General features: G+C 45.8%; 1 protein-coding gene, 1 long non-coding RNA gene, 1 other non-coding gene and 1 pseudogene across 4 annotated transcripts; 2 read left to right on the forward strand and 2 right to left on the reverse strand.

Annotated features, from left to right (window-relative positions):
* The first annotated feature begins 2998 nt into the window (after positions 1–2998).
* On the forward strand, positions 2999–6250 carry dnd1 (DND microRNA-mediated repression inhibitor 1). The gene is given in 5 exon segments (NM_001124661.1): positions 2999–3076; positions 3615–3720; positions 4835–5160; positions 5304–5436; positions 5569–6250. Coding segments are annotated over 5 exon segments (1095 nt in total). The 5' UTR covers positions 2999–3055; the 3' UTR covers positions 6078–6250.
* Positions 4200–5389, reverse strand: LOC149978288 (uncharacterized). The gene is made up of 2 exons (XR_016486288.1): positions 5298–5389; positions 4200–5154 (listed from the first exon to the last, which is right to left on the reverse strand). It is a non-coding gene; the product is annotated as an uncharacterized LOC149978288 (long non-coding RNA).
* A 64-nt stretch (positions 6251–6314) lies between the features above and the next one.
* LOC110488796 (histidine--tRNA ligase-like) lies at positions 6315–11224 on the reverse strand (annotated as a pseudogene). The gene is made up of 13 exons (XR_016486287.1): positions 11037–11224; positions 9647–9736; positions 9350–9469; positions 9122–9218; positions 8820–8945; positions 8545–8652; positions 8318–8416; positions 8092–8185; positions 7885–8012; positions 7411–7667; positions 7194–7288; positions 6926–7067; positions 6315–6648 (listed from the first exon to the last, which is right to left on the reverse strand). The product of XR_016486287.1 is annotated as a histidine--tRNA ligase-like (transcript).
* Positions 11225–11486: 262 nt separating this feature from the next.
* On the forward strand, positions 11487–11558 carry trnaa-ugc (transfer RNA alanine (anticodon UGC)). The gene has a single exon. It is a non-coding gene; the product is annotated as a tRNA-Ala (tRNA).

Here is an 11558-nt window from a genome sequence, read left to right on the forward strand (position 1 = left end):
CTCAACACACTTCCTTATTAAACATCGGCTGGCGGCAGTGTGTTATTGTTGTCACAGTACATAGATATGTCTCTCCTGGTGAGTGACCACTTGGTTCCACGCATATCACTATCAGGAACATCGGAGGGCGGGAGGGGGTTGTGGGTTATGAGAGGGAAGGAGAGCAAACGCATCACTTTGAAAATGTGCCTCCAGAGCTAAACTTGACCAACACGCTAGACTACACACAGCAGTAGACATTAGCTGCAGTACCAACAGCCACACAAAGGAACAATAACACATGTTATCACCTGGCTGAATTAGGCCCGTCTGCCACTGATCAGCAGTGCCCAGACACAAATCCATAAAAATCTTTCACATATGAGAGAGACACACACACACAAAAACATGACAGCACACTGTATATATGTAACTATCATTGAATCTAGTACTCTGGCTCTATACATAGGTGGGCATAAAAACAAACAAAAACATTCTTACAGACTAAAGTTCTTTTAGAGACCAATTCCCAAAACCATAAAAAAAATGCTGATAAATGCTTCCGACATAATAGTCTTAAAAATACATGATCAAAGTCCTGAGTAAGAAAGGCCCTGAACGCCTTCAGCACCAGCTTCAAACAGCTGAAAACACAGTATTTTTGGTTAATGAAAATATATTTCACAGCGGTTTAGATGGTACAGTGATTATCTAGACATTGCTTGTTTTGTCACAAACTGAAATAAGGCAAACTATATTACAATTTTAGCAACCAGGAAATGGCGGAGTGATTTCTGCATATTGCACCTTTAAAAGTTTGTTTCAAAGTCTTGAAGACTTGTTGGGAGTTGTGTAACGGCTGAGCAAAGCTGAGGAGATGCAGGGTGACAGGGAACAGATTGACTCTGCCCGGGGGCACACCCTCAGGTTAGACTGGGAAAAGAGATCACTCCCTCCCCCTGATGTTTAGGTGAAAGAGGCGGGGACACAGCTGTGTGTGTGTGTGTGTGTGCACACGCATGCGTGTGTGTGACGCCAAGGCCCTACGGCTCAGAATCTGCTGTCGCTATGCAGCTGACATGTCTTAGCAAAAGAGTGACAGTCTCCGTGACTAATTTGACTCTGAATACTTTGGGAGAAGATATTCTGGAAAGTTTGCCTCTACTTCAAAATGTACCTGCCAGCTTTTAAAACTAAGAAAGATATACAGCTGGAAATTACCCAAAGGCAGCAGCATAAAATAGCAGAAGCCAACTCAGTTTTAAATGCTTTTTCTATTGAGAAGACATTAGATTTCTTCACCAACACAGTTGCCATGAATTTTACAGTAATAAAACATACTTTCAATGGGCAGTCCCCTGTGGCTCCCTGCTACTGCCATGTACGTGTCTCCTAACCAAGGCCAATGTGACAGGAAGCAGTTGTGCTTGCAGTGATGTAACAATTATGCAGAACTAAATCCTATAGTTTGTTTTGCATAGACAAACACAATGTGTGATACAGTGCCCTGTAACCAGCCCTGTGCTGTTGTGAGTACTGTGGGTGTTCCTTTGTCGCACAAGTCAACACTTTATATTGCAGTGAATTACCACAGCCTTTCATGGTAAGACACACAAACACACAGGATGGTGCAGAGAGAAGGGAGAGAACCCTCAAACCAGCACAAAGTGGAAAACACATTAATCTACTGTATATCCACCTCAGCATTAAGTCCAGAAACCATGGTCAATAAAAATTGACCTTGATGTAAATCTCATTAGCCTGAAGCAGAGCTCTTATCTGGAAGTCTAGATACAGTAATTCACTTTGTTTCATAGAGATACTTCAGATAAAGCAGTCTACAGGGAACAGTCAAAGAGGAGGAAACAGGAAACTCTCCCTCTTCTCCAAATTTCCATCTCACCTTTCTTTGGCAGAGGGAAATGAACAAGCTACTCTTAAAGGCATGATCAAAAATCCATAAAAGTCATCTGAGGGTGCAATGGATTGCACCACCTCAAAGACATGGCCAAAATACTCCAAGGTAGCAATTCACGGTTCACCCACCACCCCCACTGTGTTGTTTTGTACACAGACAGTCAGCCCCTGCTATCACACCGTGACTCACAGAGCAAGCAGGTTGAGGATGTTTACAGCCCGCTTTTTTCAGCCTCAAACGAACGGCTCTAATTACCAACGGTCTGTGGCGTGGCGTTGCACATACACAGACCCCGGACCCAAGAATTAAAAATGGATGTTACAGAGAGAGAAGACCTTGATGTGCAGGTGTGGTGGGGAGTTGCTAGCAGCAATAAGGAAACACTCCTTTAATGGCAGACAGACACAGCAGCCCCAGTGACACCTGGCTACATCACACTACATCACACTACAAAGCAGAACCACACCAAACCCAGTCAAGCAAGCCTAACCCCATGGTCCAATCCAGCCTCATACTCTACAAAATACTACAAAACCCCATACTCCCTCCCCTCATGTACCTCCATTATATGCCATAGGCCTACAGATGAGTTACCAATAACACCACTGCAGGGATACAAAAAAAAAAACTTTGTTGCACAATCCAGAACGACTGGACGTGTGCAAACTGCGTTTGAGGATGTGCTCAATTCGTGTGTACTGAGAAGTTCACAAGGTCGTATTGAGAGCGTAATCATTATGATGACACATACGTAGGCTGACATCTTGTGAGAGAAAGGTGTAGTCGCACCCCTCTCCGCAGGGGACCAAAGTCATCATTTGAAACGTGTAGTTGTTTCGTTTAAATGTTTCATTCAGCTCAGGATTAGCGAAGGATGCACCTGTTGAAAATGCACCTAGAACTACCTGTCGAAACCTAGTGCAGTTCAAATACTTTGAGGCTTCTGCTCTAAATTACTTTCAACATGCACTGCTTCAAGTGGCCTTTCCATCACCATCGTCTTCAAACGTGACTAATTTAACAACCTTTGCACACGCCCCCAACCTCCTCCGTGATCCAATCGATTTTTTACCTAAGGTCACGGGATTTCACCGTGGTACCACTAATGACTAGAAAGCAGATTAGGTAATTGTTGCTACTTTTTCGAAACCTAGGATAATGGAGGAGCGTTCAAGTCAGGTAAACTAAAATAGCATAACACCGTTTTTGTTTTAACGCGTTGTTTATTAACTTGACACCGATAACTTGCCATGGACGTGTATCTAAAGCAGTTCACTAAGTTGCTGGCCTTCATGTAATATGATTCACACACTGGACAATGGTGTGCAATTAATGCCTTTTGCAAGTGAAGTTCTCGAAATGTTGCTTGTTTAACAAAACATTTGCTCATACAATTCAACACCCGTAGCCTACTTATGTCAGTATCACCCGAAGTGTTCCTAGTTGTAAATAAGAGAGCCGTTCTCGGGTATTATAAAGGTCGCAAAATGTTAACTGATTCTGTAGGTTTGTTTGCAAAAGCCGTTAATTGTTTAGTATTGATCTACAAAACCCACATGTCAAGTACAGAGGCCTCTGATCAACTACCCACTCCGTTGGATAACAAAAAAGCACATTTTCAAAATTGGACTATATATTGACAGATTAATAATACTCTCACGACGTGTCTTCATAAAGTAGATTGAAAAGATAAACCTCTCAATCTTTGTTCTAGCAGGTGTTGAACCCGGAGCGACTGAAGGCGCTGGAGATGTGGCTGCAGGAGACTGACGTCAAACTGACCCAAGTCAATGGCCAGAGAAAATATGGAGGTCCACCTGATGGTATGTATGATTGGAACCAAATGGCCTATGGTGCTGTAAATGCTCATGTTTTCAGTGGTAGGCATCAGACAGTTTGAGGTATCCAGTGGTGTAAAGGATTACATAAATTGTCTTTGGATGTATCTGTACTTTACTATATATATTTGACAACTTTTACTTAAATACATTCCTAAAGAAGTGTACTTTTTACTCCATACATTTTCCCTGACACCCAAAAGTACTCCTTACATTTAATGCTTAGCAGGAAATGAACATGGTCCAATTCATGCACTTATTAATTGAACTTCCCTGGTAATCTCTGTTTCTGATCTGGTGGACTCACTAAACACATGCTTTGTATGCAAATAATTTGAGTGTGCCCCTGGCTAAATTGTGCCTGGTTTGCTTAATAAGGAATTTTAATTTACACACTTTTGATTTAAGTATATTTTAGCAATTACATTTACTTTTGATACTTAAGTATATTTAAAACCAAATACTTTTAGACTTTCTCAGGTAGTATTTTACTGGGTTACCTTAGTTTTGTGTGGGTCATTTTCTACTATCTTTACTTTTAATCAAGTATGACAATTGGATACTTTTTCCACCACTGGAAGTATATTCAATGTATGAAGAACTGTAGAGTTGTGGATAATTTTGGCAAAATCTATATGCCTACATCTCCTGCATGGCAATAGCCATTTTACCTAATCACTCTAATGGCACACACCTGTTGGTGAAGTGATCAGCTCACACATCTACTTACTCATCTTACTCATCTACAGTGAAAAGACTGGCAAGCCAATTGGAATTAAGGCAAATTCACCAGGGGTGTATTCATTACGTAACCATTTCAGAAGCAAACCGTTTCTATTGAACATTCCGGTAGGTCCCTTACTGTTCCATTTGCCTCCGCTTAAGAAACGTTTTGCAACAGAATCCGCGTAATGAATACGTCCCTGGGCACCTCTGTTTGCTGATCTGTAAAGTGGAAAAAGTTCCTCCATTACACTGCTTATACCTATCCATACCCTTCAGATCTGTAAACATCAAAAAGTTAGGAGAAAGGCTAGGGAGAGAAAATAACTTGCAAATGAAATCCACTCCTGACTCCACTGCTCCCTCTGGTGGTTAGATTGGCTTGGCGCCCCCCCTGGGCCGGGCTGTGAGGTGTTCATCAGCCAGATCCCGCGGGATGTCTTTGAGGACCAGCTGATTCCGCTGTTCCGTGCGGTGGGCCCTCTCTGGGAGTTCCGCCTCATGATGAACTTCAGCGGACAGAACCGTGGCTTTGCCTACGCCAAGTACGACAGCCCTGCCTCGGCCGCTGCCGCCATCCGCTCGTTGCATGGCCGTGCCCTGGAGTCAGGGGCACGCCTCAGTGTACGGCGCAGCACAGAGAAACGTCAGCTCTGTCTTGGGGAGCTGCCCACCAGCACAAGGAGGGAGCAACTGCTGCAGGTCAGGAGGGAGGGGTGGGTGGTTCAGGTGGAGGGACTTGTGGGGTAGGAATGATGCATGTAGAAACAGAACATTACAAAAATAGCTGAATTTGCAGTTTAGATGTTTGGTCTGTGTGTGTAATTATTGTGTCCCACCTGCAGGTGCTGCTGGACTTCTCTGAGGGGGTAGAGGGCGTGTCCCTGAGAGCAGGGCCTCGGGAACAGGGGCTGTCTGCAGTGGTGGTCTATGCCTCCCACCATGCAGCTTCCATGGCCAAGAAGGTGCTGATTGAAGGTAGGCCAGGGTTCTCATGGAGATTCAGTGTACTGATCAGCATACACAGCTTTCTGTTAGCAGCTCTTACATTTGAAATGCTCCCATCTGACCTTTAATGTGTTCCGTTTGCCTTTTCTCCTCTCTCTACAGCCTTTAAGAAACGCTTTGGGCTGGCCATCACTTTGAAGTGGCAGTCCTCTTCTAGGCCCAAGCACGAAGAGCCTCCCAGACCCTCCAAAACGCCTCCTTCTCCCAAACCTCCCCACTGCTCCCTCCTCGACAGCCCCCGGCCTCCCCTGCACCTCGCCCAGCGTCAGCTCCCTGCCTTCTCCCGGGCTGTGAGGGCACCCCCTCCCATGGTGCACGCTGCTCCTGAATCCCTCAGGGAGGTGACCGTGGTGCCTCCTGTGGATGCAGCAGCCCTGCTCCAGGGTGTGTGTGAGGTGTACGGGCAGGGGAAGCCCCTCTATGACCTGCAGTACCGCCACATGGGGCCTGACGGGTTCCTGTGCTTCAGCTACCGGGTGTATGTGCCGGGGCTGGCCACACCCTTCACTGGGATGGTGCAGACACTGCCCGGCCCCACCCCTGGAGCCATACAGGAAGAGGCTCGCAGAGCTACAGCCCAGCAGGTCCTCAGCGCTCTGTACAGGGCCTGATAGTGTTGAAGCACAGATCCCATACTTTGTTTTAATTATGAAAATACTTCATGTTTTGCACTCTTTTATACTTAGTAAGTAGATGCATGATTTTACTTTTATTTTGAACCACTTTTGCATGTTTCTGCACCATTTAATTGTTTCTCATAATAAAATGAGATTTGTCAAATGTCCAGCAGTTGTTTGGTATACATCTGAAATATGCTCATGTATTGAACTGAACTAATCAAGCAAATATCAGATTAATCAGTTTATTGGTGGGTTAAAAGAACAGGCATATTTTACCTTGGTGCTCAGACTGAAGCTGTAATGCAGTGACTTGCAACAGTGCCTCAATAGTATGTCTTATGTTCATTGTCCTTGAGGCTACGCAGGTGTCTGGGTAGTTGGCATGAAACCACTGCCTTTAAAGGTCTTAATGAGAGCAGCCTGGACGAGTGGAACAAATTCCACAGTTGAAGGCAGCGGTGAGACCTGTTTACCTGTGGTGAACTTGTCAGGCAAAAACCATGACATCTGAGGTCCTTTTCTTGATTTGTTTTGCTCTCGATACGTCAACCTGAGAATCAGACTGGAGAGAAACATGTTTGAGGGGTAGGAAAAACACATTGGAGACCAACCTGGCCAAGGCAGCAACAATAAATACATATATTTTATATTCATTCAGTGGCACTAACATATGGATTGTAGACTACTCCATGCATCTGGTGCACAAGAAGAGAAGGCAGTCTTGCCTAATACTGTGAATGTCCTGGGGACTAGCAACCACCTAGCGTACCAGGTATGGTAACTAATGGTGAAGGAGACCAGACAACAGAGGTAAAGAGGGAGTTTGGTGTGTGACTCACCTCTCGGCTGTGGACTGTTCGGAGTTTCACCACCCCATCCTTGAGCTCCTGCTCCCCCAGGATCGCCACCAGGGGGATCCCAGAGTCCTCAGTGCTGCAGCTGGCTCAGCAGCTTGGGGTTCTTCTTATACATCACCTCTGCCTAACACACAGTCATATCAGTGCTATTAAAAAGGTTCCTCTTATGAATAGTCACACAGCCTTTTCAGAAGTGAAATTAACTCTACATGCACATCACTCGCTGTAATCAAAATTAGATTGAACACACCTTGATCCCAGCAGTCAGTCTCTCGTTTAGGAGGTTCTTCTGTGCTGAGGCCACCATGACCTGGGTCTCTGTGGTGCGCACCTTCTGCGCCGATGCTTGGGGGGCCAGATCCCAACACACCAGTCAGACACACAGGCTCTCTCATGCACTTATGAATAAACAAGCCTGTGTGTAGAGCTGGCAGCTGATAGACAGTTTGATAATGCCCCTTCCTTACCTCAGCCTTCTGCTCCATGATGGAGAAGACCCTTTCGATGCCGATGCTGACCCCCACACACGGCACCTTCCTGCCCTTGGGGTCAAACATGCCCACCAGGCCGTCGTAGCGCCCGCAACGCTGCCCACGCTCACGCCCTCCTCTGCCTTCTTGTCCGCCCCATTCTGGTTCGCCGCCACATTGACCGGGCCGTTCTGAGTCAGAATGGCCTCATAGATCACTCCTGTGTAGTGGGCCAGACTTAGGTCAAACACCACCTGGGGGAGGAGAGAGAGGACAGATTGGGAGGAAGGAACACGAGATTAATGATATGGCAAAAGGACTGCAACCTATCCGGCTAATTTCAGCTGATCATATCTGTATAACCGCTGACCCCCAAAACTATTTCTGTTAAACTAAATGCCTCTACAGAGTAAGCTATTGATGTACAGATTACCTCAGTCATATCACCTTGGTCACCAGACAACCTCTCACCTTGTCTGTGACCTGGAAGAGCTGTAGGTAGCTGAAGAGCTGCTTCATGTCTGTGAGGCCGGCACACGCCTGCTTGCTCGGCGACATCTTAGCGTCCTGCAGTAGGCGCTCAGCTAGGTCCATTCCCCCTGGAACACACACACCAACCAGACAAGTTCAGACAGGGGAAAGGTCAAAGGTCAGTCTGCGTGTGTGATCTGTCCTCACCCTGCATACTGACATATTGTCCGATCTGATCAGCTGCCTCCTCAGAGAGACCCTTCTCATTCACCATCTCACTCTTTACATCCTCCCACGACATCTATAGAGAGAGAATAAAGAAACATTTGATCCCTATCAACTTGTTTTGCATATTAAGATATTGCTCAGGTTTATTGTTATGCATTCCATTTCCTTAACCACATAAGAGTTGGGTTGTGTGCAGTGGATTTACCTTGTCCAGTTTGTCCACTGTGGAGCAGATAGTACGGAACTTGTCATCTGGAACACCACACACTGCAAACATCCCATCTAGAATACGTTTGTCGTTCACCTGCACAGAGAGGATATTATGGTGGGGATGAGAGTTAGGAGGAGTACGTCCACAAATTCCTTGCTTCAGATTGTATCTCAAGATGTTTGACCGTGGGTAGTGTATGTGTGGATGTGTCTCTGACCTACCTTGATGCGGAAGTCTCCCAGCTCCAGGTCACTCAGGATCTCGTGGACAATCTTCAGGCACTCAGCGTCTGGGATCATGGGGTCGTACTGGCCTGCAATGTCAAAATCCTGGGAGGGGGAGAGACGCACATAGAGAGCTAGAAAATGGGTCATGTGTATCCACAAACACCTGGATGTAGCAGAAACCAAGAACTATTCCAATGTTAAAGTTGATGTTGAAAGTCTAACACCAGGGTTTACGTTTCACCCAATAACCCGATCGCTCGGATGCTTACACACTGATAGAACTCCCTGTAGCGGCCGCGGGTCATGGCAGGGTTGTCACGGCAATAGACCTTGGCGATGTGGTAGCGCTTGATGTTGGTGATCTTGTTCATGGCCAGGTAACGGGCGAAGGGCACCTGAGAGGGGGCGGGGTCAAGGACTTGTAGACAGACACCTGATTGGCTCACAACGTGGATAAAACCCACAAAGGGATATACAGCTGGTTTGCTTTAGGGGAATTTTGGGAATTAACTTGCCAATCTGCAAGCTATCCCACTTAACAATGTATGCATCAGGACTAATACAAGGATACAGTGAGATCATATCTAAGGGACAACAGCTCTCCTCCTTGGTCCTTCAGGTCGTAGATGAAGCTTAGAGTCCTCCCCATACTTTCCCGTCAACGTTTCCTACAAAATCATAGATGGGAGAAAATGGTCAACCTAAGTACATTATGTATTACAAATCGAGGGGCTAGTTCATCTCTTTCTACTCTTCGTCAACGGTGTGTTTTGTGTGTGTATTTGCCACGCACACACACCTTCAGCTCAAAGACGGGCGTGTCGATGGTCTCGGCTCCGTGGTGTTTGAAACAGCGAATGATGGTGTTGAAGACTCTCTCTCGGATGGCCATCTGCTTAGGGTTATAGTCCCTGGTGCCCTGAGAGAGAGAAGGAGAGGGAGATGAAGAGATGGGAGGGCAAGAGAGAGAAAAGGAGTGCATAAGCAATACAACACCTAGTGATTTGGACTTTCAATAAAGACAAGTAGTAAACATATTACACAACAAGTTCTCTCACTGCCTGTGAGATGCACTCTCCATGGTGGCAGTCTATACCTTAGCAGTCTTGAGCGTGAATTGGTGTTTGCCTTCATCTCCTCCAATTTGAGCCTTCAGCTTTAACAATTTGGCCACTTCCTCATCGATCTAGGAAAGAAACAAATAAGGTTAAAAATCAGTGTTCACCAGGACCTTGAACCGATCCTCCCCCATTCCCATTCCAGCCTCCAGAATATGGGTCTTACGTGAGACACAGTCATCCCAGAAAGGGTGCGTAGAGAGCGGACACACAATCGAGACCGATGGCCCGCCAACCCCAGGGTATTTATTGCAGCAGGAAAAGCAACCAAAAAACAACCAAAAATGGCCGTTCAGGAGTGCGGCATCACATCAGCAGTACAGTCCAATAGAAAAAACATCCACCAAGACAGGTGAGGGGTTATCCAATTCAAAAGCAGGGTTATCCAGGAATATCCAGTGGAAGTGTTTGGATCCCAAGTAGTGACATGTGGAGGAGGTAGATGATGATGGACGTAGATTTGGCCCCAGCAGGGTGGTTGGCATCGAGCAGGAAGAACAGGAGAAAAATGGTGAGCAACCCTATCACTAGGGAGGAGGGCAGGCATGACGCATCATCACAACATGGAGGACAAAACATGAGAGGCAGGGGTCAATCAAACCATCAATCCTAATCACAGCCCAGAATTAAACCAACTAACTGGCCTATCACAGCCCAGAGACATGGGTGGGCGCAGGACTTAACTTACCCCTGGAATCAGAACTAGGCCTATCTCTGGACCAAACAAGCACTGGGCCGTGTTCACGAGGAACAAATCTGGATATAAAAACAAAATAATTAAACTGTGTGTCCTACTGAACACGACCTGATCTGGTGACGTAGGAAGGTCTGAGCTCCAGCCCCTTGGCATTCAAATCAAATAGATAGAAACACAGAGAGAAACGGGTAGGGAAAGGTAGAGAGAACAATACAGTTGAGGATAGAGAGACTAAAGGTGGAGACAGACAGATTCTGCCATTGAAAGGAACTATGTATTCACGCAGGCTGAAAAACAAATGTACAACGATTGACCAGCCCACTAACAATTGCGCATGTTATGACAGCTATCTTGCTAATTATGCCAAATTGCAGGGAGATTGCATCATCAGCCAGATGACAGCTATTTTTTGCTGAATAATTTGGGTCACTATGATTTGCTACCTTAGCCACGTGCATCAGAATATAATTCATTATTTACTTCGCAATGGCCATGACATGAATGCCACTTCTAATTGAACTAACGCTAGCTAGCTATTTTGCGATTCATTCATCTGATAGAGAACCGTCGAGGCCGGTGTCTTGGCACTGCTACCGCTAGCTTATCGCATATGGCACGAGAGTCTACGTTTCCACCAAATGTCAATAAAACTGAACGTCGTGAATACTGACCTGCTCTTTGCTTGCTTTCTCTGTCTTTAGCTTCCGCACGACTTCTCCTTGTGTTTTAATTGCATCTTGTATCTGCGCTTTATCGGCCATGGTGTTGTGTCTAATGTCAACGAAACTAGAAGGAATATCTATGTGCTACTGCTGCTAACTCGTCCTCGAAGACCGGAAGCTGGGATCCGATGATATACCTACACGTACCACACAGTCGCAGTATATTCAAGACGGCGTTTGTCAGAGCGTGATGAAACAATGTAGCAATTTAGCGCTAGTAAGTAGTACATACCAGATACACTATAACAATCATGTTTTAGCTAAAAGACATGGAATGAAACGAAGGCACTTGCAAAAAAAAAGGTGCAAGGAGTTTCACACTTCCTACACTGACTATTAACTTGATGTTGTACTTATTATACAGTATAACTAGTGTGCCTTTTACTTACTGAATATGTGGGGGATGTAGCTCAGTGGTAGAGCGCATGCTTTGCATGTATGAGGCCCCGGGTTCAATCCCCGGCATCTCCA

This window comes from Oncorhynchus mykiss, chromosome 14 (genome assembly GCF_057628025.1).
Source record: "Oncorhynchus mykiss isolate SJ-2025 chromosome 14, ASM5762802v1, whole genome shotgun sequence".
Lineage (NCBI taxonomy): Eukaryota > Metazoa > Chordata > Actinopteri > Salmoniformes > Salmonidae > Oncorhynchus > Oncorhynchus mykiss.